Here is a 25,715-nt window from a genome sequence, read left to right as displayed (position 1 = left end):
TATAATTTATAGTGCTTTTTATGTTATTTTCAAATAATATATGTTACTTCTTCTGTCTCATTTTATCTGGCACGGGTAAAATTTTAAGGGTTAATTATTTTTTTAAGCTTTTAAAATTTAAATATTTTAAGTTATTAATTAACATGATTTATAAATAAAAAAATTACGTAATTTTCAAATATTCAAAAGACTTAAAATAAATAAATAAATTAAATTAGGAAAAATACAGAAATTACATAAATGCTCTCAGCAAGAAGCAAATACGTCAACCAAGAGGTGCTTGTATGTGTAGCTTTTTCTATCCCAATAAGTGTTTTTCAATTTTGTTTAATATAAATAGTATTTTAGACAATAATTTAAAAGACGTTAATGATGTTCTTCTAATTTTACTGTTCTTTTTAAATTGTTATTGTGATGCACAATACTTTTTATGTAATTTAAAAATATATAGCATATTAAAAAGAGACAAATAAATTAAAATCCAAATTTCTAAAAAATAATAATAAATAATTTTTATTAGTTTTATTTTTAACTTTTTAAATAACTTCTGTATTTAAGGAGTAAAATCTGTAAATTGTCGAGAGGCGTTTTAATTAGCTACCAATGGGAACCATGCATATAGTGACTTTTCGGTAGTTACATGTAAAAACAAAACCAAAAAAATATACTACAAAACATGAAAATACTTAAATCATTATAAAAACATTAGAAGTACTCCCTCCGTCCATCTTTACTTGTCCACTTTTAACTTTGCACAATTCTTAAGAAATTATAAATAGAAAAGTAATTTTATTATATTACCCTTTGAATTTATTAAATATAATTTCTTGAAAAACATAATAGAAAAATGACAACTAATTAATAATAAGAGTAAGGAACTAAAAATGAAAAGAGGGAGTACAAAGAAGAGGCTAAGTCAATAAGCTGGCAAGACAACAGCCAGCTCCCTTCTATATACTAGTAGAAATATTGGCCTAACTATACATTTATTTACACAGTAGAAGCTTTTCAACACGTGAGTTTTTTTACAATAAAAAAATTAAATTTGTTTCTGAACGATATGAAATAGTCTAAATTTGTTTCTAAATTTTGCGAAATTATACAAATTTCATTTTTCACAATCACCATGCATTATCATGTTAAATCTATCATTGTCATAACAATTAATTCTCTCCATTCTCGAAAATACCATTTGAAAAATCAGGTCACACGATAACTACTTCACCCTGATGACACTCCCATAAAGAACACACAAACATATTACATAAAAATCATTAATTCATACGATCTCTCTCTCCTTTGAGCTTTGGAGATAAAAACATTCCCGTTGAAGATTCTATATGTTAAAAAAGACGATATTGTTGCTTCAAAAATAATGACCTCCTCCTTTAAAATTCATAGATAAATATAAATCATTTCACACCATTCAAAGATAAATTTAACTCTTTTTTCTTGTGAAAAATGCCCACATATTGAAAAGCTTATACATTAATAAATAAAAATATATTTGAATAATATTATAACAAACAAGGTACATTTTACCCCTAACTATTTGAACCTTTTCAAAAGGTTCAATAACATATTTGAACCTTTTCATACCAATTCAATTCAAGAAGCCCCACTCAAAAGTCACTGAGCTTAGTCACACCAGATTCTGATCCTTCACCTCAACCCCACAAAACCGCGGGGTATTTCTTCCTCTTTTCTCTTGGCAATTTCTTATTTGACCAAACGACTCTTAGGGTCATTCTCCCAAAATCTTAAGAGTTCCCTTATCAATTTTGTCTGCTAGGGTTTCGAATTTACACTTTTTTTCTCTATAATTACAGCTTCAGATTCATAGATTAAGGGGAGATTTTTGTTGATTGTTGAAGTGGGTGTTCAGATTATTTTGTGGATTTGAAAAAAAAATGAAGCTTTTGATGGATTCATCAGCACCATCATCATCATCATCGCCTTGTAAAGAGATTAAGGTTTCGGAGTGTTTTGGAGAAAATAGTGTTTTCCCACCTGGGTTTAGGTTCCACCCCACAGATGAGGAGCTTGTTCTGTACTACTTGAAGAGGAAGATCTGTCGGCGCCGGATTTTGCTTGATGCAATCGCTGAGACTGATGTGTACAAGTGGGAGCCAGAGGATTTGCCTGGTATGAATTCTTGGATTTTGTTATTGAGTTTTTGATTTTAAAAAGAAGAAGAGATTTTGATGTGTTTTTTGGGTCTTTGACTTGATTTGATCATCTGGGTAGCTGGGGTTTTGTAGGGGTTTGGTCTGTGAAGTGTTTTTTTTGTACTGATTTGATTTTTTGCTTTTGCTTTTGAGGATTGTGATTTATCGGGTTGCTGGATTGGTTTTTTTCTGGAGTATTTGTGTGTTGACTTTGTTGTTTGGATTGAAAGTTGCCATTTTGCTTTATTGAATTCTCTCTATGGATAAGGGTTGTACTGGTCAATGGATCATATGCGCTTTCTTATGTATTCGTATATATTTAGAAGGAATATTAGTGTCATCGTTCTATGAAGTGGAAGTAAGCTTGTTGTATAGTTGAATTTCCTAGTTTTTTGTTAGGTTATTGTGATTTTTGTGTTTGTTTATTTGTTAAATATTTGTTTGGGGGAACTAGCTTCGTCACAAAATGTGCTTTTGGCATAGTTCTGAGTTTCCAAGGCTTTTCTGTTACTGTACCTGAGTTTTTTTTTGGGGGGTGGGTGAGGTATCTAGGTTCTATTTTGAGTCATACTTGTTTCTGTGTATATTGTGATTGATGTTTGCGTGGAGAAATAAGAATGGAGATCTAAGACATTCTTAAGCTCTTGGTAGTTTATTTATGGAAGATCAGAGAGGAATTATCATTATCAGTACTTAACATGCATTTAAGCGTAACCATAACATGCATTTAAGCGTATTTATGGTTCTTCAATGTCAGCGGAAATGATCATGTTCCATGTATAGCTATTGCATTCTAAATTCCCTCATGTTTCTTTTTGTTTGATGGCCTTCTGCTCTCTTGACCTGCTTCCTGACTTGAGGTGTCAAATGATATTTTACTCTCTTCTAGTGTCTGATGTTAATTGGTGCTGATTGATAGTCATATTTGGGTTGATAGACTTATGACCATGCTTGAATCTTTTCAATTTTTAACTGACTGTTTCTTTTGCGAATTGGAATTGCAGATTTATCTAATTCTTTTGCGATTTGAATTGCAGATTTGTCTAAGTTAAAAACTGGGGACAGGCAGTGGTTCTTCTTTAGTCCCAGAGATCGAAAATACCCCAATGGAGCACGGTCAAACAGGGCATCAAAGCATGGGTATTGGAAAGCTACTGGAAAAGATCGTATTATTACATGCAACTCTCGTGCTGTTGGAGTCAAGAAGACGCTGGTCTTTTATAAAGGGAGAGCACCAGTAGGTGAACGAACAGATTGGGTTATGCATGAGTACACCATGGATGAAGAAGAGCTGAAGAGATGCCAGAATGCACAGGACTACTATGCACTTTACAAGGTCTTCAAGAAGAGTGGGCCTGGCCCCAAGAATGGTGAGCAATATGGTGCACCTTTTAGAGAAGAGGACTGGGTTGATGATGAGTGCCTGAATCCCAAAGTCTCTGTACAGCAGGAGAGCCCGAAACGGCAAGAGAATTCCGCAAAACACATTAATGTAGTTCCTGCTAGTGATGATGCACTTGAGGAACTGCTGAACCGAATTGCAGATGAGCCTGTTCTTCTTGAGCCTTTTACTGTAGATAACTATTTTGAATTGGCACAGTTTGTACAAGAGGAAGATACTCAAAGTACCTTGCTAGATCAGTCTTCGAGGGAAGTTAATATATACAATCATTGTGCTGTCGCTGCGAGGGCAAGCTTTGACCTGACAGAGTCAGGCACATCACCGTTACATTTGCACGAGGCACCAGAGGTCTCATCCGCTCCTGTGAATTGTGAAAAGCCACCATACATGGTGGAAGAGGATTTCTTGGAAGATTTTCTGGAGATGGATGACCTTCTTGTTCCCGAACCAAGCACTCAAAACTTTGATCATCAAACATCAAATGGTCAAGTCTTTGACAAACCTGCTGGAAACCTGGAGACCCTGCAGTTTGATGACTTTGATGGCTTAACAGAGTTCGATCTGTATCATGATGCACCTTCGCTTCTTGATAATGTGGGGACGCCAACGGTGGGGCAAATTGCTGAACCGAACTTGAACAACTGTGTGAATGGGATTACATACCCTGATTCCACTACATACATGAACACTTTCCAGAATGACATGGTGAACAACCAGCAGATGCGCTTGAATCATGAAAATCAGATAAACAATCAATTTTGGATGCATGATGAAAGATTCGATGTCTTTAACCCCATTGAAGGAGAAGAATCAGTTGTTCATCAAGCATCTTCAGGTATTCAAAGAATTCCGTATAGCAATGCTGCCAGTTTTGCTTGGCTAATGCCATAATATTGTCACGCTTCTCAGATTTGTATAAACAACATTGTCTATGTTATCTGACTTAGTGGAGCTCTTGAACAGATGGATGGTATTGAATAGCCATGTCATCTTCAGTATGGCAAGAACTCTTTTGCCCAAGTGGAAATGGGGGAGTTTGAGCCAAGCTTCAAGAGCTCTTCTGCTGTTAATATTGGTGTTAGATTTTATTTCTAACTTTAGCAAATTTTGGCAATGTTTAGGTGTGGTATATGATAATGATATGGCAAATCATCCTATGGGCGCTAATCATAATCTAGCCAAAAAGGATGATGGTACGCAGTCGTGGCTCTCCTCTAATTTGTGGGCTTTCGTGGATTCTATACCCACAACTCCTGCTTCAGCTGCTGAAAGTGCTCTAGTAGTTAACAGGGCCTTTGAGCGTATGTCTAGCTTTAGTAGAATGAAATTAAATGTCGGGAACATGAATGTTGCTGCAGGTAATACCTCTGCAACTTCAAGTATTTCGGGCAAAGCTAAATATGGATTATATTGTATTTCTTTACTTGGAGCACTTTGTGCAATCTTGTGGGTGCTAATAGGAGCTTCTGCTAAGATCGTGGGGACATAAATATCCTCATAAACATGTAGAGTTTTCTTTTGCTATTTATCATCTGGCTTCTTGCCAGAATCAATGAAAAGCTTAGCACATATCTTACAAATAATTGCAGATCATACTTGATGTATGATTATCTCAATTTTCCTCCCCTTACATTCCCTCCAACCCTGGCTTTAGACCAAAGAAACCCCTGAAACAAAGACATCAAATTGAGATATGAAGATAACTACGCATATAAATTGGTGGGTTGTGTCATAAAAATTGACATATATCTCCGGTTTCTCTTTGTTTTTTATGTTTTTACCTCATGAATATTATCCTCGTAAAACAGGCACAAGTATTATCTGGTGCTGATCTGTTTTGGTAAGAATGTCTAATGCTCGAGCTACTGTCTTGGGGAAGAAATTGATTTTTTGTTTATGATTGATGTTTACTTGTTTTGATTATGCGTAGCTTGTATATTCGCGGTAAACACATGCCTTTTTACTTTGTAAAACTTGCTTGAGTAGATTCCCCCCCCCCCCAGGCATATGTTACCCATCCTTGGGAGCTTCCATACTTTTTTCCCTTTTCCTCCCTTGATGACTCGAACCTACAAACTTAGGGTTGAAGGTAGAGGGTGCGTACCATTCGCCAACCCCTTCGTTGTTTAGGGAGAGATTTACATTTAGCAGGCACATATTACATTCAATTGTGTCAATGGACTACATGATACATTGCTCGAAGTGTTTAGTTGTAGTTGGAATGTTTGAGTCGCTGGAGTTGGGGGTCTCAAAGAATATGCATTGATTTTCTCCATCTTTATGACTATGAAAATGAGTCCTAAGACGAATAATAATTATGTAGTATCATTTATCGCTATAAGTTGTATGACCAACATGGACTGCAAAAAGTTGCCACCTACAGCCTACATTACTCTTTTATTTAATTTCTAATTTCTCATAGACCTATAAATTATTATGAGTATGACTGCGCAAATAAAATTTAATTTTGACCTGTTTAACTCAATTTTTTTTTTTTGGAAAGTTCAATTTCTTGTGGTAAATTTTCTTGAATGAAGAGTAGTACGATAAATCCAAGAGTGTCCAGACAGAAATTTGTGTTTCATGCTTCATTGTATGCTTTGTGTAGATTTCCCTGGTGATGGATGAAATTGACCTGTTGTGCGTTAAGCAAATATATGATCGCCTTTACCAATAGCAATTGACGGTGGATTTAGTCCGTTTATTTCCTGGGAATAGAAAAAGTTATTTTGAGTTGAGGGTTTATCATAAATAGCCTCTCTACCGCACAAAGATAGGGATAAGGTCTGTTTACATCTTACCCTCTCCAGAGTTTGCCCGTGGAATTATATTGGGTATGTTATAAAAAATAAAAAGACAATTACCATTTCTGGCTACTAAAGTGCTACACCTAATTTTGTTCATATATGGTGTTTTCATCAAATATCTAGCAACAAAAGTCCGGCCAATGCCATCGGCCTCAGTGTATGCATCATCAAGCAAAATAATCAGCCAGGCCAAAGCTATATTCCTAGTGGAAGATAATCTCTTCCCTTTCCCAGTCAGGCAAATGGCGCATTTGAGCTAGTTCAACACCTTTACGTAGCAAAAATATGAATATAAAGAAGAATTTTCTATGAGAAAGACTTACATTGTGTAACCAAGATATCTTATTTGTATTTTTACATTATATGGAGTAGCAAATTTTGTACACTTGACTCAAATGGTATAAGGAAAAAAAAAATCAGCAGTGCAAATTTTGACAGGTATCAGCAGTGTATTGTAATAGGAGAATTACAACATTTTGCCTTCATATATGCTATATTTATACTACATATATATCTTTAGACTTCTGCATTTCTTGCAACTGCATAGGTTCGGGGGACTGAGCTTCTCCGCCTTTTAAGATAAAATCAACTAAGATCTCTTCATTCAGGACTGGCCAGTTTGATTAGATCAATGCACACCCCCACAAACCAAAAAGCTCTTTGAAGAGGACCAATATCGAATGTCTTGCTTTTTCCATGATAAGCTGAAATATTTCACAAGAATACCCTCTTTAGCGTCCTTGCAGCGACTCGGGAAGCCAGTTTTCCAGCGAAATCAGCAGGCAAGCGAAGTAACTGTTGTCGCATTTCTTGTGGAAGCTGCAAAATATATTCATCCATTAGTAAACATATAAAAGCTATAATAGGCTTCGCATAAGTGCCTTTAATTTTAGTTATAACAAAGTGAGTCGCATGCTGCTCTCCGAAAACCATCTATTAGCCATTTGGCACAATTTACCATTTGCTGTCAAAGGCAGTTGAACTGAAAATGAGATTGGTAAATAATGTTTGACTTTTAGGTCAAAAAGGGGTGTGCCTTGTGCGCAATTTTCTGGGCCTACCTACGCAGTTAAGCCCACATGACAACTTCCACCTTTCAAAAAGTAATGAAACATTTTTTCATTATAAACACCAGCCAAAAGACTGGATTAGAATTACGGAGACACTCTCTGTCATTACTATCATACAGATGCGGCCAGTTATAAAATTGGTTTGTTTGTATTCATGGAGATAATAAATCTCTCGAGCCTTACCTCAGGTAGAACTGAAAGAAGGGGTAGAAATTCTTGGACAGCTTCAAATTGCTGAAGGGATACAGGTGCTCCATTCAAAGATATTATCTGCTCGTTGGATGTGCTAACTCCATTAACCTTCTAGAAAGAATAAGTTAGGAGTCCACATTTCACTAACATATCAAGTAATAGTGCAATAACAATAAACATCAATATGGCACTGCATTAATGATCAATAATGGGGTATCCATAGGTTAAACAAGTATTATACATGCACAAGATTTAAATATAACATAGTTCAGTAACTTTGAGATTATCCATTTACGGAATAAGTAACTAGCCTAGGAGCTTAGAGACCAGAATTGGTGATATGTGAAGTGAAATTCTCAGCTGGAGAGGAAAATCTTTCCACCTATATTCTAGCATGCATCACGGAATAAGTATGATTTTCAGCAGCTAACTAAGACACAAAGAGTGTTGTCATAATACTAAGCAAGGGAAGCAACTGGTATTTAAGGGGTCACATAAATATTTGCAAAGAAACTATGGCATTCTGAAACGTCACCAACATACCTAGTAAGATCCCACGTGGAGTTTGGGGAGGGTAGAATGTACGCAGACCTTATCACTACCTCGACCCTCGTGGAGATAGAGAGGTTGTTTCCGAAAGACCCTTGGCTCAAGTGAAGAAGGAGACGGTGAAGAAAATACACTATGTAACAAGGAAATTGCAAAGTCTACCAAAAGGGAGCAAAGATGTTAGGATCAAGTTCTTACCATTATGCCAAAAATTATAGCTGATAGCAAAGGCGTAACTTTATTTCTTAACTAAGTCCACCACGCAAATGCCCTGTTCGATCATGACTCCGACCCAGGCCACCCTAGCCCCTCGTGGGCCTTGCCATAGGCAGGATGTTGGCATTACCCAGCAATCCCCCAGGTATTGAGAAATCCCCCTCTCAATACCTGCCTCATGCAACATGTTGCTCTTGGGAATCGAACCCATGACCTTGGCTCTGATACAACTTGTTGTAGTCAGGTTTATGGTTGTTTGTTATGGAACTATATCTTGTTATATGAAATGATCTTTTCTTTGTCAAGTTGTCCTGCTCTTGTTCACTTTAATACTCTTTTATGTTGATTATAAGTGTTGTTTTTGTTGTCTAGGTGATTGCCTTACAGGCCTTGAATTGATTGTGACGACTTCTTTGGCACTTGAATCTATCCGTTCATGTTTTCGATGATGCCATAAGGGGGAAGATTGAGTTGTGCAAAATTTATAACCCACTGTCTAACCTGTTTCATCTTAGTGTTGTAATGCTTATTTGTCTATAGGTATAGCTGCCATAATCAACTAATTGTCTGTCATCATCAAAAAGGGGGAATTTGTTAGGATTCATGGAGTTGTGATGAATGATGATAAAAGATGAAACATGTCATTCAGCATGTTCTAGAGGAACAATGAAATGAATGAGTATACTTTCAAGTCTGGCGTATGAAATCAATGCAGACAGAAGAGCAGAAATCTAGGAATGGATAACTGTGACTAAAGGTGAAACTAAATAAGTCAAACCTGAAGGAGTTCGAGTCCAACAACAACACTGATAAAGAGAGAAGTTTGTTGGAAGGAGGAGTCCAACTCAAAGTAGAACTAAAGAGCAACAAAGTTTGTTTTCAACTAGGAGTCTGTGTGAAATGAAACTCTGTGGCGGTAGTGCTTAAATAGAAGGGAAGAGTCTCTGAAGACTTAAGCACTCACATAGCAAAAAGGCAATTGGTATATTGGCTTTTCGAAGGTGATGCTGAACCTTGAAGTAACTCATTGAAGAACCTGGTCCTTTTATAGAGTTTATGCTCTATGAAGTTTTTCTTTGGTTTCTGATTTGATGTATTGATAGTTCAGTGAGTTATAAACTGAAGTAGAGATATAGTCTTCAAGTTGTGGGAAACTCGAAGATTTGGGAGCACATACCTTGGGAGGTGTGTGCTAGCATAAGGTTTAATTTATTTTTCCTTATTTTACATAGTTGTAATCGTTTTTGTGGTAAGGCTCGTTTTCATTTAGTGAAGTTGGGAGAAAATTCCTGTTGTGGAATAGGTTTTGGTTTTTACACCTTTTGAGCCGGGTGTTTCCACATTAACTATTGTATTCTTACTTTACTTTTACCTCTTCAGTTGAAACACGTTAGACAACTTGGTTCACTAAGGTAAACATAAAGATAAGCTATTCTAAGGTCGTGTAGAATATCAATTGCTCAAAATAGTGCGATAATCAATAAACAACATACTAGGACAGATTATTGAAAACAATAATAAACAATGCTACATATCAAAAACAAGAACTACAATAAAACTATGGCATTCTGAAAGACATGTAAAATATGTGACAAGAAGTTAATGGAAATAAGATACTGGATTCTAATCATTAAACTGATGCTTTCTCTGGTGTCCCCAAGCTCCAATATCTTAGTTGTTCATGTATCTGAATGTTTTTCCTTTGAGAATACATGCATGTTATGGGAGTAAACTGTGGATAGTCCTTCTCTAATATCAAAAGTGGAAAACAGGGTAAATATTGACGTGCATGCAAATCCACATAAACACTTTTCTAAAAATATTTTTCCATATTGGAGGAGCAATGTAACACCATGCTGGTTTTACATGCATCCGTTTTTATTAGCAAGATTCTCTTACCATGCTGGGTTTCTCGTTCTCTCTGAGCCCTGATATCAACAGTAATAGACGTTGCAAATTTCTAAGATTAGTAATATCTTCATCAGTCATTGAAGATGGCCGGGAGGGAGAGAAAGGTAACGTAGTTGCAACTGCATTTGTTACTGAATCGATAGTGGCAACACCAAGTGCAACCATACCCTGTAAATTGGGATAAAGAGTAAATTCCAAATACAACCAGCAGATGACTTAAATGACAGTGACCGAGTAGGCTTTTTGGAAAGTTTGGATAGACCAGCAGAAACTCAACAAACACAGAAAAAGAATTACGTTAGCCACTTCTCAAAACATCAAAAGTGAAGTGGCAATTCACCAATTTGAGTTTCTTAGATTACTCGCATTACCATCTATGGAAATATCACATCAAACTGCTGAAGGCATACTCAAACATCAAAAGCACTGATTTCTGGAACTACACATGATATTTCTAGTTTCCATGTCATATTCAGTCGTTAAGCAGTTTCTAACTTTCAAAAAGATATTGGGTCTTGCATTGTCAGATGCATTACCATCCACTAATCACCAGTATGATAGCAAAACCTCTCTTCATCTTTCGGTTATCTATTTATGTCTAGTACTTCCCCCGGAACTATATTTATTTGGCAAGGAATAAAGATGAGAATACTACAACAACAACAACATACCCAGTGAAATTCCACAAGTGGAGTCTGGGGAGGGTAGGATGTACGCAGACCTTACCGAAAGACCCTCGGCTCAAAAGTCACAACCCCAAGTAAGAGAGAAAAACAATATATATAGCATAATGGCAAGAAAAACGAAAAGCGAAGCAAATTTTACAAGACAAGAACAATAACGATAGCAAAGTAATGTGATAATTAAAGGCAATAACAACACAACTATAATGGCACGCCTAGACCTACGACAAACCCTAAGCCGACAAAAGGCAAGACACCATTCTATCCCTACTAGCCTTCTACCCTAATCTGCGACCTCCACTCCTTTCTATCTAAGGTCATGTCCTCGGTGATATAGAGTAACGTCATATCTTGTCTAATCATCTCTCCCCAATACTTTTTCGATCTATTCCTACCCCTCCGCATAACCTCCAAATCCAACCACCCGCACCTCCTAACTGGGGCCTGCCCCTCCTCTATGTCCAAACCATCTCAGTCTCGCTTCTCTCATCTTGTCTGCCACAGAGGCCACTCCACCTTCTCCCGAATGACCTCATTCCTAATCTTATCACTCCTAGTGTGTCCACACATCTATCTCAGCATCCTCATCTCCGCAACATGCATCTTCTGAGCATGAGAATTCTTTACTGGCCACCACTCCACTTCGTATAATAATGCTGGTCTAACCACCATTCTATAGAACTTACCTTTAAGTTTAAGTGACACCTTCTTATCACACAGGAATCCAGAGGCAAACCTTCATTTCATCCACGCTGCCCCAATGTGATGCGTGACATCCTCGTCGATGTCCGCACTGCTCTAGATGATGGATCCAAGATATTTAAAGCTTTCTGTCTTGGGGATAGGTTGAGTGGCAAGCCTCACTTCCATGCCCTCTTTATCATCGCAACACTGAATTTGCACTCAAAATATTCAATTTTGGTCATGCTCAATTTGAACCCTTTGGACTCCAGAGCTTGTCTCCAAACCTCCAACCTATCATTAACTCTGTCCTGAGTCTCATCAATCAAAACTATGTCGTCCGCAAAAAGAATACATCATGGAACCTCCTCCTGAATAAACCGTGCCAGCTCATCCATCACCAAGACAAAAAGAAAAGGACTCAGTACAGATCCTTAATGTAGACTCATCTCAACAGGAAAATGCTCTGAGTCACCTCCCACCGTCCTAATCCGAGTCTTGGCTCCATTATACATGTCCTTTATCGCCCTAATATACACCATTGGAACACCTTTAGCCTCCAGACACCTCTAGAGAACATCCCTCGGAACTTTGTCATAAGACTTTTCAAGATCAATGAATACCATATGAAGGTGCCAATCTAGTATAGCACTGCTAACAGGACGGCCAGTCGATAGCGAAAGCAAAACTTTTTCAAGATCAATGAACACCATATGAAGATCCCTTTTTCTTTCTCTAAATTTCTCCACCAGTCTCCGCATAAGATGGATTGCTTCAGTAGTCAACCGCCCCGACATGAATCCGAACTGATTCTCTGAGATTGACACTCCTCTCCGCACCCTCAACTCCACCACTCTCCCCCATATCTTCATAGTGTGGCTTAGCAATTTGATACCCCTGTAATTATTACAGTTTTGGATATCACCCTTGTTCTTGTACAATGGGACCATAGTACTCCACATCCATTCATCGGGCATCTTAGCTGTCTTCAAAATAACGATAAACAACCTAGTCAACCACTCCAAACCTGCCTTGTCAATGCTCTTCCAAAAGTCTACCGGAATCTCATCGGGCCCGGTCGCTCTCCCCTTCCTCATCCTGCTAATAGAACGTGTAACCTCCTCAACCCTAAAACACCTACAGTACCCAAAGTACCCAAAGTCCCGAAGACTATGAGAGTGCGCCAAATCACCCAGTACAATGTCTCCGTCTCTTTTTTCATTTAAGAGTTTGTGGAAGTAAGATTGCCACCTTTGCTTGATAATCTACTAACACTTCACCTTCCTCGTCCTTGATGGACTTTACTAGATCCAAGCCACGGGCTTTTCTCTCTCGCTTTGGCGAGCCTATACAATCTCTTATCCTCACCTTTTTCCCCTAACTCGACATATAGGTGTTCAAAAGTTGTCGTCTTAGCACTGGTGACCACCGACTTCGCTTCCGTCTTCGCCTTCTTATAGATAAAAGACGATAATATCCAATTGTCAATAATATCTGAATTAGAAACACCAACCAGTTACTAGTGCTGATGATGCAAACCAGTTAGTCTTCATTATAATCCAATGAATTCGAAAAAATTGACTGAAACATTATGAAACTGAAACTTCCTAAAGAGTTGAGCAATTATAGATTTATAGTATTCATCACCTGTTTGAATTTAGTCAAAAGAAGATGCTGAGAATTCATAAGAAGTTTGCTTGCATTTTTGAAATATTAAAACACGAGTCCATACCTTAGCAAATTCCTCAAGCAGAATTTCTCTGACAAAGGAACCCTGAAGATAAACAAATGAATTGATAAGTAGTGTGTGTATTTTTTTCTTTCTTTCCTTCCCTTTTTCCTGGGGGTATCCAGCCTCTGGTGTGTTTAATAGTGTGATATTTTCTGAGATAGAATACCTTATCATCCAGTGTAAAGGAAAGAATTTGCTTGATAACGACCTTCGAGTCAGTCCCACCATTTTGATTCTCTATCAGAGTTCTTTCTGTCTTGGCACGGAGGGACTGTTATGAAGAGAGACTCAGGATCTACGCTTGTATATCAGAAACAAAAAACTAATATGGAAAAACATTGAAGTACTTAAAATTTTCCATTTTTCTCATATGTAACTCGAATATCAAGAAAAACAAGAATTCAGCTGCGACTTCTAACTTTCACTCTGTAACTGTCAGGTATATGCTTACGAAATATAAAAGTGATACGTACAAACATATGAAAAAGCTTACCTCTGATAAGAGAGACTCTAGTCGATCAATCCTGAACTGACCATCCTATAATCAAAGTATGGACTTAGAGTATATCATGAGCACATAAACAGTTGGACTTGAAATTATCAATTTTTAAGTAAATAGCATCGGCAGCCAGTAAAACTTCTGTCTACTGTTTCAGGCTTCAAGCTTGATATTTCTCTACCTAACGGTTAATAAATTAGTCTTTAATTTCCTTTTCAGAAGAAAGCCCCTTCAAAGTATTCATAGTTAGTTGGAATCAAGTTTGTACCAAGTTCTATGTTTAATAACGACAACGACAAAGAAAAAGGAGAGCAAAGAAAGTCATTGCCAGCATGGCTACATCTATACAAGATGGAAACCTAGCCCATTGCACATTATTTTGAATATTTAAAATAATCCCCTGTTCCTGTAACACACCGAAGGAGAAATAGTTCCTTTTTGTGGACAAAGCACAAGTGTGACATACTTGAAGATTCATTTCCACTTAAATCATTTGAACTCATGAATACGACTAGTAAAGATTTGTAACTTTTTCATCCTCTAGGAAAAATAATTGTTAGTGGTTCGTCTGTGGCACCAAAAATCAGAATGGAGGTCAGAAAACTGAACTAGTAAGAGGTCTATCAAGTTGCTTCAGCAAGGGGAAAGCTGCGACTGGTTGCTAGGAAAGAGAATGAGAGACATCATTTGTGTATACCTTATAAAGAAGTGCTCTTAAAGAAGCTTTCAGTTTTGGTGAGCTGTCAGTCAGTACTTTTCTAGCGATCCATGGGTATGTACTGCCCAGAACTTTGTATTCTGGGTTGATGCCAATAGCAATGCCCTCCAACACAGCAAGGCTAGATGTATCAAAATTACCAGTGAAAAACATCAGCCACCAACAAAATAAACGAGATCAAGCAAATACAAAACAAACTAATCCCTACTAATTCTTTTTGTTGAGGAACTTTTCATGCACAATTACCTTCGGATGACAAGAGAGAAATATGAAGGTATTTGAAACTTAAATTTGTACCTGTAATCAAAGAGTTTTGCAAAACTTATCAGAAAAGTACAAATCATAATCATAATAATCTTAATAACAATTAAAAAAAGATCAAAGAGTGTTGCAAAAAATAAATGACTGATCTAGCATTTAGTGTCATCATAAGAAAAACCATATATCTGCTAAAGCATTATCTAGACAACAAAGACTCTAAACATAATCATCAGTGATTTCAACATGAGTGCTAAGGTTTCCCAGATTTTAACGTGCAACATGCGCACAACTCCCCATGGTAATACTTTGGTTTCCAGAGATAATTGAAGGCCATCACCACTTCATCTGGTCACAGCAATGACCTAAACCTTTAGTACTACTTATTTGGAAAGTTGATCAATAGTTTGAACAAGAAGACTATTTCTATGCCCTCAAACTCTTTGCATACCCATACATCAAAATGAAGACGATAATGAGACCACAAAGATTCTAGATAAGCATCAGACTGGGATAAAAGTTAAACAAATCTGATTCTGCAATTGGTGGGATGATGCATGGCATTAGCAAAAGAAAGCAAAGTCCCAGTTGAATGACCTTCTAGACAGTGGACCAAGCATTACTTCACAAAGTAACTCTTTTTAACAGCGGTGTCCCAGCCTTCTTGTGTGCACTCAATTAATCCACCATACCTGCTATATCTCACCAGTTAAACTCTTCTCAAAGCTTAGGCAAATGAGAAGAATTCACTAATTTTGCCTCTGCTGAATTTCCCAAGGTGTCGCTCCAACTTTTCAAACCGATAGCCCAACCCTTTGGTGGCATTTTCAGAAAAGATTTTTTTTTCTTTGTCAAAGTACTTTATTCATCACATTATAAACTATCTATCCAAGATATTGCTTTTTCTCTGGATGATTACTGAAAGTGGTGGTCATAATTCATCTACCAAGAAGAGTGTCAACATATGCTGTTAAAGCCTTGCATACTTCAATAATCAAAAGAGCCATTAAGGTTAACTAGGATGGTTTCTTAATGTGGATATGCATTAGCAATGGAATAATATAAAAATTACCACTAAAAATCTATTATGACATCACTTTACATAAATGAAACTTTTATGATACAGTCTTCATACATTTAATGTAAGGAGGAGTATAAGCATCAAATGGAATTCTAATTCTGTTTATCATTATTCACTAGTTCCTCCTCTTTCATTAAGCGTTCAGGCAAACTCTACTCTCTCTTCAGATTTTGGTGGTACAAGCACAATGTTAGTAGCTCTGTAATCTATCAGATCATCCCAGATCAAGGTTGACCAATAAGATAATGTTCGGTGAATTAGACTAGGATCAATGCCTTATAAAGACACATCGTTCAAATATGTTTCTTCCTTCTTATATTTTTATTTAGAGAAGTCCCCCCTCTCTGGGCTTATCCTCATCATAACAAACTCCATAAAATATACATCTTCTGTACCAATTTAGAAGATAGATATGATTTAAGCATAAGTGAAATATGCCCAAATTACATCACATAATAGAAGGTAATGCAGGAAACAAAATATATATTCAATTTCAATCAAAAGAAGAAATCATGAAAAGCGCTTACATGGTAAATCCCAATTCTCCGAGAAGATCCCCAAAACTTACATTCTGGACTCCTTTGGCTACAGCTTCCCGAAAAACACCTAAAGGGGGAGTTCATGTCAGTGAAGAAGAATCCAACAAATAGATCACTTTCTAAGGTCTAGAATTTAACTGTATAGCTAATAAATGTCCATATAAAGGATAAAACCTGTTAGAGCTTCTGTAACAGCAGCTTTGTCACTTGTGGGCGGAATAAGCCTGTCAATGGATATATGTATCAACACTAAGCAATTTTCTAATATCACGAAGTGACCTCTCATTGAGTAGTGAAGATATTAATAATACCCAAGAGTGACAAAATCCTTGGCCAATGCACTGTAATCACGATTCACTAGATGGAGACATGCTTCAATGAAACCATCACGATATTCTTGTTTGAATTCACCCATCATTCCGAAATCTGGGATTAAGAGAAAGTTTAAGTAAAACGAATTGATGATAGGTATCTAAAGGTAAGGTAATTGGGATAAAGTATTCAAATTCCACACGACCAACTGTTAAGAAAATGGACCTTGGGTCAACTCAACCCAAAGCTAGATCAAGTGGTGAGTATTTTCCAAGACCATATAAGGAGATTACAACCAACACACTTAATCAATGTGGAATTCTAACCCTCCTCTCCCTCCGACCATACATCTGGAGCGTGGGGTATTATAACTTGGGTAGCTCAACATTGGATAGCCCAACATCACCAATAGATTTGGCTCTAATACTATGCTAAGAATAACCTTTAGTTTAATTAAATACCAAAAGCTAGCTCAAATGATGAGGATTATCCAAAGAAGATATAAGGAGACTAAATCCCAGACACTTAAACGATGTGAGATTATAACTCTAACAAATAGAATTACAAGGAACATGAGGAACAACCAAAATCAACCCAGACATGTTTGTCATCTAGCATCACTAACAACCAGTTTCATGTGTACACTTCATAAGATATTCAATAAACTACTTTGAGTTTCCAGGAAGGTAGTTACCAAGAGTTCCCAGCAGCATTTTCATTTTGTGAGCTATTAAACAGTATCTAAAACCAGCATTTAAGGATAGCTAATGATAATAAACAAAGTAGATGTTTTAACCTTCTCCTTAAGAAAAAGGCAACCAATGCTAGAGTGAGTGAGAAAAAGGAAAAATAGAAAAACAAAAGGCTACCATCATATATTAGAAAAGTAGCAAGTACATAAGGTAACCAGCATATATTTAGAGAAGTAGCATATAAAAAAGACAATCAGCATGATATATTTAGTTAATATCCCACATCCTACATGCATAAGACTAGAAACTAAATTCAATGAAGTACCTAAGTAGGCTAGCTTCCCATCATACGTACGAAGAAGGTTTCCGGGATGTGGATCTGCATGATAGAATCCATACTCTAGAAGTTGATTGAATGAGCAATAAACCCCTACCTGTGAACATCAATTTCACTTTAAAGTACGGTTCAAAGTGGAACAACATACAAACATTGAGGAAAATGAGTTTCACGACTTGACCTCAACCAAATAAAGATCCTTGACCCCAGCCAGCTTTTGCCCCTAGCCAAGAGAAAGGTGTAGTAAAATGAGCAAGATGTCTACGCTTCATAACATTAGGAGACAACATACACTAGTTTATAAAATATTCCCCTCATCAAACTAAAAAGAAGATTCTTGACATTCTCCACATTGCTGAGTGAATACATCAGTCAGTGAACCCAATGAGAACATGTTACCTCTAGGAGCTACTGTATTCAAATCTGAAATGTCTCAATATAACGAAACCAATAATGACAAAGAGGAAATTCTTCGAGGAAAAGAAAAGATTCTCAGACGTCTTACCAAGTCAACATTTAGTGTAATTTAAACCTCTTTGGATGTAACTATTTAATCATGCCTTGTTGCTTGTCTCCTCCCAGCCAGTAGGTAATGTGTATCAATTAGTGAATATGTGACTCGAGAGAAACACTCAATCAAGTAACCTTTTTTCTATATCCGCAGGGAATGATGTCAAGGATTGTCAGAAAGCCAACAGGAATCACAAAAAGACATATTTCAATCAGAGGAGCAAGGATAAGAAAGAGACCAAATGTTCTCAATTATTACCTTTCAGTAGGAAAATCTCCAGATATCATTTTTGTTTTAATTCAGCATTTTAACTAATCCTATCTTTGTTGACTTAGATATCTATGTGGAAGAATGCTAGCTGAAAGATAACAGAACGTCTAACATAACTTATCACAGACTAACAAAAGCTCACAGAATGTAGTTATCACTTGACTGAAAGTTTTAGCTCCTGATATGGCGTTTTTACCTCTAGCCACTGCATAGTGAGCACTTTCCGGGTTGTCTGTGCCAAATTCATTTCAGGAACCACAACATCCTGTATTGAACCGTACAATTGCCTGCCCATGCAATTATGAAAAGTTTAGATCATATGCGAATTTAATAAGATTTTTCCCTATTATCTTAGTAGATTCATGAATGTGCAATCACAAATTAAAGAGTAGCATACAATCTAACACTAATGATGTAATATGAACTATGAAGCATGCATGATCAGCCTAGCTGGAAATTATGAAATTTTTGTAATTGTTGGAAAGATGAGAATGGTACGAACTATGATAATCAACTAAAATAACATGGTGCATGGGAACTTTCTATTGACACAGGCATTTGATAGTTGTAGAGCAGCTTACCATATTGCCACATCCAATAAGTGGACATTCATGATGGACCTGATCCTAAATAATTGTGCAGGTTACATCAGATTGAGATCACATACCTTTATATGTTCATTTCATTATATTTGTTCAAATACTTAAGCGAATTTTCCTTTCTCTCATTTTTATAATATATTGGTTCACCCTTTTGACATCTTCTTATTACATCCCAAAGCAGCGTACCCTTGCATGCAAGAAGAAGGAATGAATTTCCTCTTGGTCTCGATGCATCAGAAAACCAAACAAAGGAAAATCCGTAAGCAAGATTTGTCGATGGAGTTTCTTACGTTCCTCTCTTCTCTACCCATTTTCCAAAAGTTTCCCAGTTTGGTATTGTTTATTGTCTCATTAAAGAACTTAGAAGAAATACTTCTATCCCTACCTGCTGCTTAATTACCTCGTTAACCAAAAAAGCTTTCTTTTCTTTTTTGGCTTTTCCCCTCAACTTGCAGAAGGGTAAGGGTCAAAAATATAATCCATAATAATGAATAAGATGTATAAACAAAATGTTTGTTACATCTTACTGTTGTAAGAAAGGTTTCTACGTTCTTCACATTAATTTAAGAGAAAAGGCTTAAAATTGAAAATTGTTAGACTAGTATTTCAGAAGAAGGATCATTGACTACAAAGCTTTGACGAGATCGTATGAGATCAACAAAAGTGATTGCAATAGTTAATCCAGTACAGAATGCTACAAATTAGCTGCAGTTTCATAAGAAGGAAAAAAAAAGATTTGACAAATATAGGATATTCAACTAATGATGAAAACTAGTTGAGTTTTATAAAGTTCAAAATCCCAATGGAAAATTCTGTAAAAGACCTTGGAGAGAATCAATTATCTTGTTGTTAACCATGGGATTAATCTCTGATCGGTAAGATTCTTAAAGGTGAAAACTCACTCATCACATTCTAAGGGAGACTGGATTAAAGGTATGCAGGTTTCAGATATCTTATAGAGGAAGCAGTCAGACTGGTCAATTATGTTTACCGAAATTTGACTCCATTCCGTGCTTCTTGTTTGTAGTCCATCTCCTGCATTCAATTTGACCACCTGTATTCAATATAAAGCACTAAGAATATTCCTCCTTATTATTAAAAGTAGTTATTGCTAATTTTGATTTTTATATATCTATATATGTATCTATGAGGATGTTCAGTTAAAATGAAAGATTAAGACAATTTGAAAGGGTCAAACTACCAGACTAGTACTAGTCAAAGATTTTCTGGTTTACCATAAAGGTATCTTAAATGTTCATGTAGAAAAGGTAGTTGAATGTTGACATGTTATTCTAAGCTCTCTTCAAGTGGATGTTTTCCCTCATCATCCCCATTACTCTTGGGTGCAGCATGACCTCACAAAAATTGGATTACAGACTACTAAATCAATCCATCAACGAAATAACACCCCAATCCTAAATTAGTTGGGGTCTGCTGTATGAATCCTCTTTCTATATGTTTTTCTATGTATGTCCATTTTATTTCGAGACATAATGATTACCTTACAGGCAAAATTAGGGCTCTCTAAATCTCACACTATAACTGGTTTAATCACTACTAGTTGGTATCGCCTACATATTTTTTTGGAGATAAAATTATAGTTGGTATCACCTATATGGATAACTTATTTCTGTTTGGCTCTATTCTTAGCTAAATTTGCGTTAATATCGAGATATTTTATGTTATTCAAGATAACTATTCTCCATGTGAATAGGTCTAACTTGCTGCCCATCTTCAACTGCCAGAATGTCATGGTTATGGACCCGTGCATCTGTAGGTCTATGCAGAACATGGAAAAAACATCACAAGCGACTTCATATTATTTTCTATGTGCTACTTGCATATTTGTCAGATGTGATTCTCCAATCTTATATGGATGCACAATCATTTCACATCTTCATTCTTTTTATGAAAGCCAAACTAGCAGATCATATACTCTATTTAACTTCTTAACCTAAAAACCTTGGACTCGGTGCTTATCCATAGTTCTAACTTTTGGCCGACTCTATTGCTACTTTCATCAATTAACACATTTGCATCATCTACATATATTATGCACCACGCAACCTCATCCTTCATACTATTAGTTAACTCATCCACGACTAAGATAAACAAGTACAAAATCAAGGAAATCCGTGGTGTAAGGGAAATCCTGTGGTATCTCCTCCAACAATTGTCATACTTGTGACTGGACATCTTGCATCTCTATGTAATTTATGTATGAACTCCTTTCTTCTTAAAAAGATTTTTCTTTGATCCTCTTGATTAAATGAATATCGATGTAGAGATCCTACTTTTCTCGCTATAAATTCCCATTCACCTTTCAAAAGAAATATAGTCTCCTGTAATAGATCTACTATGTATAGACCGAAACTGTTCTTTGTCAAAATGTCCCAAAGCTTATGCTCTGTCAGTTTCCCAACCCACAAAATTTGTTCAACTTAATCATGGAATAATAAAGGAACAAATAATTCATCTTGCATGACAAAGGTTATGAATCTAAAAAGAATAAAGTATAGATCAGTTGATCACATTTTAAGTCTAGGACTCAATAAGTAACACTAAATGTTGAAATTCACAGATAGGAACTGAAGTAGACGACATCAAATTAAATAGTTGACAACAATCAACAATTAATCAACTATGCCTTAATCCAAAGATAAAACTAGACCAGTTAGTTGATAACAGAAACAATTTCATTCACACCAAAGGGCTTCTTCCAATGGGATTTCACAACTTTGATGTCAATTATCATCTTGTAGGAGAGCAAGTATGTGGAAAGCCACAAACATATGAGATTTTACTACGAAGATTAAGATATAAATGCATACCCGAAAAAGACTTGAGGCCCACTCATCAACAACTGCCTGTATATCCAGAAAAAATGTGCTCAGAACTAGTAATTGCAAAAAATATGTCTTGTCATGTTGGAAATGGATGCTTGTGCACACTAAATTTCAGAGCAGCCTAAACCATTTATGTGTTCCATATCCCATCTCATTTTTCCTCTCTCAGCAATGAATTTACTTGTATTATAGTACCTGAAGGTCGGTATTAAGTTTTCCTGCCTTCTTTATTAAGCCTGCGAGATAACGTAAAATCAATATGTCCAAGGAGATTGCACACCGAACTCCAGGTCTCTGCACCTTCACAGCAACAACTTCTCTAGTAGAACGAAGCCTAGCTTGATAGACCTTAAAAATGGAACTCACATTTAGTTTCTTTCACCTTTGGCTTTTGGTAAGAGTAATGAGTCCAACTAATTTTAAATTAAGAAACAGAAGTCCGCTGCTTCACAGACCTGTCCAAGTGATGCTGCTGCGACCGGCTCAGGTGAGATCTCAGAGAACATCACATCTATTGGCATGCCAAGCTCCTTCTCTATAATTTCAAAAGCTACTTCAGAGGAAAAAGGTGTTATCCGATCTTGCAACAGAGATAGCTCATCCAAATACGATGGTGGAATCAAATCCTAGAAGAAATTTAAGTCTGATTAACATCACTAGATTTAGTGAAATATGGGATGCTACAATGAGTGTGCACGTCAAACAATTACTCCTTGCATAGACTACTTGCAGTTATTGTCCCACTATTTCACAAGAAGTATGAATTAGTTGCATAAAATGAATCAGTTCATGGGAATGAACATTTTGGATACATACTCAAAATTCTGGTTCATGAGATTTAGGATGAAAATTTTGGAATCCCTTTAATTTTCGAGCAGTTACAATTAGCAGACACGTTAATTGTAAGCAATGCTCTTTATTTTTTCTTTCTCTTTACAGGTTCTAAAAGATGTTTCCTAGATGCTTTTAATTTCAGAAACCAACACACACGCATCCAGTCAAAAAAGAACTAAATACAAAATAAATCTATGATCCAGCATGTTACCGCAATAATGCTAACAATTTCTCATTTTCAAACTTGTGGAGAAATATTCACTAAAGGAAAAATAAAGGGGAGCTAATGCCAATTTTGTAAAGAGAAATCAGTCAGAGAGTAACAAATATAACGTATGACAAGCAGAGGCTCCCTATTGTGTCCTACATAATTCAATACCAGATACCTCTACAAGATCAATAAATCCAATTGGAAACAGAATTCCCTTAGGTTTTCCCAGAAATTCACTGAATGTTGGGTGGAAGTGAATCCATAAAATTGAATAGCTGAAAGAAGCTTTACTTACTGGTCGAGATGAGATAGCCTGTGCAATTTTAACATAAGCCTGCAAAAAGTATTTTAGAATTCATCACAATGGCAAAGGGATAATATTGACAATTATTCAGCAAAGATTCCACAAGAAGTTTTTAAAAAAAGAAAAAAAGTAAGAATAATAGTTGTGGTTGCAAGCTGGCCTGGCCTCCATGGTTATCAAAAAAAACTGTAGAAAAAAGGAGGAACTAGACGAAGAATTGCAGGAAAAGAAACTTGTAGAACAGTCAGAACAGAGAATTATATTGCTGTAAATAATAAAGAATAGCAAAGTCTTGAGACAGGAAAGGACGAGCCTGAATCATTCCTTTTCAGATAATACAAATAGAACTGGTAGCCAATTGTACCTTTGTGCTTCAAATTATTCTAGTAAAAATGTTTAGTACAGACCTATAAATTACTAATACATGTGCTCAGAACTCAGAAGAATAGAGTAGATAAGAAAATAAAAATGGCATTGAAGGAATTTTTCACTAACTGAAAAGAAAGATATGTTTCCCGATGGAGAAGAAGGAAGTAAAGTTTTAGAGAAAATAATTTATTTATTATTTATAATAAAAGAGAAACATCATTCCCAAGAAAGAGCCTCCTACAATTAACATATAGAGCATGACTTGCTACAACCAAACTTTCAATAAGATCAGGTATCTTTCCTTCTAAGAAAAACCCGAACTATCCAATATAATTCATGTACGAAAATTCTATCGAAGTTCATATATTCTCATTTCAGATTGATTTTCATTTTAGCACATTTCAACATGGCATCTTCAAATCTCATCCAGCACTAAAATGTGATTCGATGTGTGCTTGTATTTCAAAATGGAAAAGATTGGAAGCAAGATATTGGTGGAACATCTGAGCAATATTTGCTTGAGGATGAAGCATTAACATTTTTAGGTTAGATAAACTCTGATCTGACTGATACCTCAGAACTTACAAGTCATACAAGTAGGGCATCGACTCATTCCTCCCAAGTCAAGAAAGGAGGGATCCAACAGGCAAAAAGAAATGAAACTCCTTTGCAATTGTCTATGCAGCAATTTTCCCACCCTTTCATTAGGTAGAATGATTTACAAGCCCTTTAAGTAAGCCTGACTATGAATGAACACCCCCACCCCCATCTAAAAAAGGAAGGATAAAGTAACTAGCTAAATAAGTAGTATATAAAATATCATAAGATATCGTAGAGAAAGAAGGAATTCTCTCACGCACATCCATCTTTCAGAGACCAAGGCTTGAACTTTGTGCGGATCATGTAGGCAGGTAGGGATCATGCAAGCCTCAGTATGGCAGGACAATATGGCTGGTAACCAAACATGACATAATAAAGCAGTGCCACCGAAGAGACAGCATGTCAGTACTGAGCTGATTCATATTGCTAAGTTCAGTTGCACCATGCTACATGTTCCTCTTGATGCCTTTGATCATTTCTTATGTTATTTTTGTATGGACTCGGTTACCCAGGAAGCTTATTGTGAAATGTAGGACTAGGAATTTAATTTCAGCTATTGCTACTTGGGTTAGTTTCAAAGCTTCATTAAGTAGCACATGTTTGGAGGACCTTATGTTCACATGCATAGTGTAGCTGTTAGCATAGGTAGGTTCCTATTGGAAAGGATGACATGGTCTAGCCCATGGCCTGGGCATGGTCCAGGGGAATAATGTCTTAGATGATTATTTGTTGGAATCACTAGCATGAAAGCCCTAAAGTCTGATGCCTGGTGTTTTTTTTTTGAAATTTGACTAGTTTGTTGGAAATAAGGTCACTGCACTACTATCCACGCCAAAACTTAGAACTTGTCATATTGAGCATACTATTCCTAGGAATTTCTCTGAAAAGAAGTTTTAGCTGATAATTCATATTTATGCAAATAAAAATATGCTTCTAGTTCTAGTAGCAGAAAAGGTTAGAAACTAATAAAGAAGAAAGGAGAAAAAAAGAAGGTTTGAGGCATATAAATACTTTATCAAGACAGTGAATGTGATTGCCTAACTATGGGAATAGATAACAATGCTGTTCCTGGGATGTAACAAACCTGTTATCAGTCATCTGTATTGACTAATTTGCAAGTGGAAGAACGTTCTTTTGCAGGTCATAAACATTTAATATAGTTTCAAATCTTGTACACTTTCAGAACCAGTAGTCCTTTTGCCAATTAACTGTCCAAAAGATCACCAAAATAAACTTTAACGTAAGGAGTCTTCATATTTTTTAAGTACTACATTTGAAGCCCCAAGTCCAAACCCAAGTCTATCTATGATATACACACACT

The 25,715-nt window shown here is 36.3% G+C and overlaps 2 protein-coding genes across 3 annotated transcripts in view; one reads left to right on the top strand and one right to left on the bottom strand.

The window, feature by feature from the left end:
* Nucleotides 1-1,705: 1,705 nt before the first annotated feature.
* Nucleotides 1,706-5,153, top strand: LOC129902589 (NAC domain-containing protein 17-like). The gene is made up of 3 exons (XM_055977916.1): nucleotides 1,706-2,145; nucleotides 3,206-4,405; nucleotides 4,692-5,153. Exons 1-3 carry the CDS (start codon nucleotides 1,911-1,913, stop codon nucleotides 5,057-5,059), a joined length of 1,803 nt encoding a protein of 600 aa, XP_055833891.1. The 5' UTR covers nucleotides 1,706-1,910; the 3' UTR covers nucleotides 5,060-5,153.
* Nucleotides 5,154-6,701: 1,548 nt separating this feature from the next.
* Nucleotides 6,702-25,715, bottom strand: part of LOC129902588 (uncharacterized aarF domain-containing protein kinase At1g71810, chloroplastic) — a 19,882-nt gene continuing 868 nt past the window's right edge. Inside the window, exons 3-21 of one of the 2 annotated variants that reach the window (XM_055977915.1) lie at nucleotides 23,417-23,455; nucleotides 22,532-22,702; nucleotides 22,272-22,424; nucleotides 22,062-22,097; nucleotides 20,222-20,265; nucleotides 18,825-18,915; nucleotides 18,029-18,070; nucleotides 17,836-17,944; nucleotides 16,818-16,932; nucleotides 16,681-16,730; nucleotides 16,495-16,573; nucleotides 14,875-14,925; nucleotides 14,608-14,749; nucleotides 13,905-13,949; nucleotides 13,578-13,682; nucleotides 13,412-13,453; nucleotides 10,304-10,483; nucleotides 7,631-7,747; nucleotides 6,702-7,196 (exon numbers count right to left, since the gene is read on the bottom strand). In XM_055977915.1, the coding sequence (XP_055833890.1) occupies nucleotides 7,092-7,196; nucleotides 7,631-7,747; nucleotides 10,304-10,483; nucleotides 13,412-13,453; nucleotides 13,578-13,682; nucleotides 13,905-13,949; nucleotides 14,608-14,749; nucleotides 14,875-14,925; nucleotides 16,495-16,573; nucleotides 16,681-16,730; nucleotides 16,818-16,932; nucleotides 17,836-17,944; nucleotides 18,029-18,070; nucleotides 18,825-18,915; nucleotides 20,222-20,265; nucleotides 22,062-22,097; nucleotides 22,272-22,424; nucleotides 22,532-22,702; nucleotides 23,417-23,455 (1,716 nt within the window). In that variant the 3' untranslated portion in view covers nucleotides 6,702-7,091. Of the gene's footprint in view, nucleotides 7,197-7,630; nucleotides 7,751-10,303; nucleotides 10,484-13,411; nucleotides 13,454-13,577; nucleotides 13,683-13,904; nucleotides 13,950-14,607; nucleotides 14,750-14,874; nucleotides 14,926-16,494; nucleotides 16,574-16,680; nucleotides 16,731-16,817; nucleotides 16,933-17,835; nucleotides 17,945-18,028; nucleotides 18,071-18,824; nucleotides 18,916-20,221; nucleotides 20,266-22,061; nucleotides 22,098-22,271; nucleotides 22,425-22,531; nucleotides 22,703-23,416; nucleotides 23,456-25,715 lie in introns of both variants that reach the window. The other variant, XM_055977914.1, reaches the window with a different exon arrangement.

Source organism: Solanum dulcamara, chromosome 9, assembly GCF_947179165.1.
Source record: "Solanum dulcamara chromosome 9, daSolDulc1.2, whole genome shotgun sequence".
Lineage (NCBI taxonomy): Eukaryota > Viridiplantae > Streptophyta > Magnoliopsida > Solanales > Solanaceae > Solanum > Solanum dulcamara.
The sequence above is the reverse complement of the archived record's forward strand: the minus strand, read 5'-3'. Positions and strand labels throughout refer to the sequence as shown.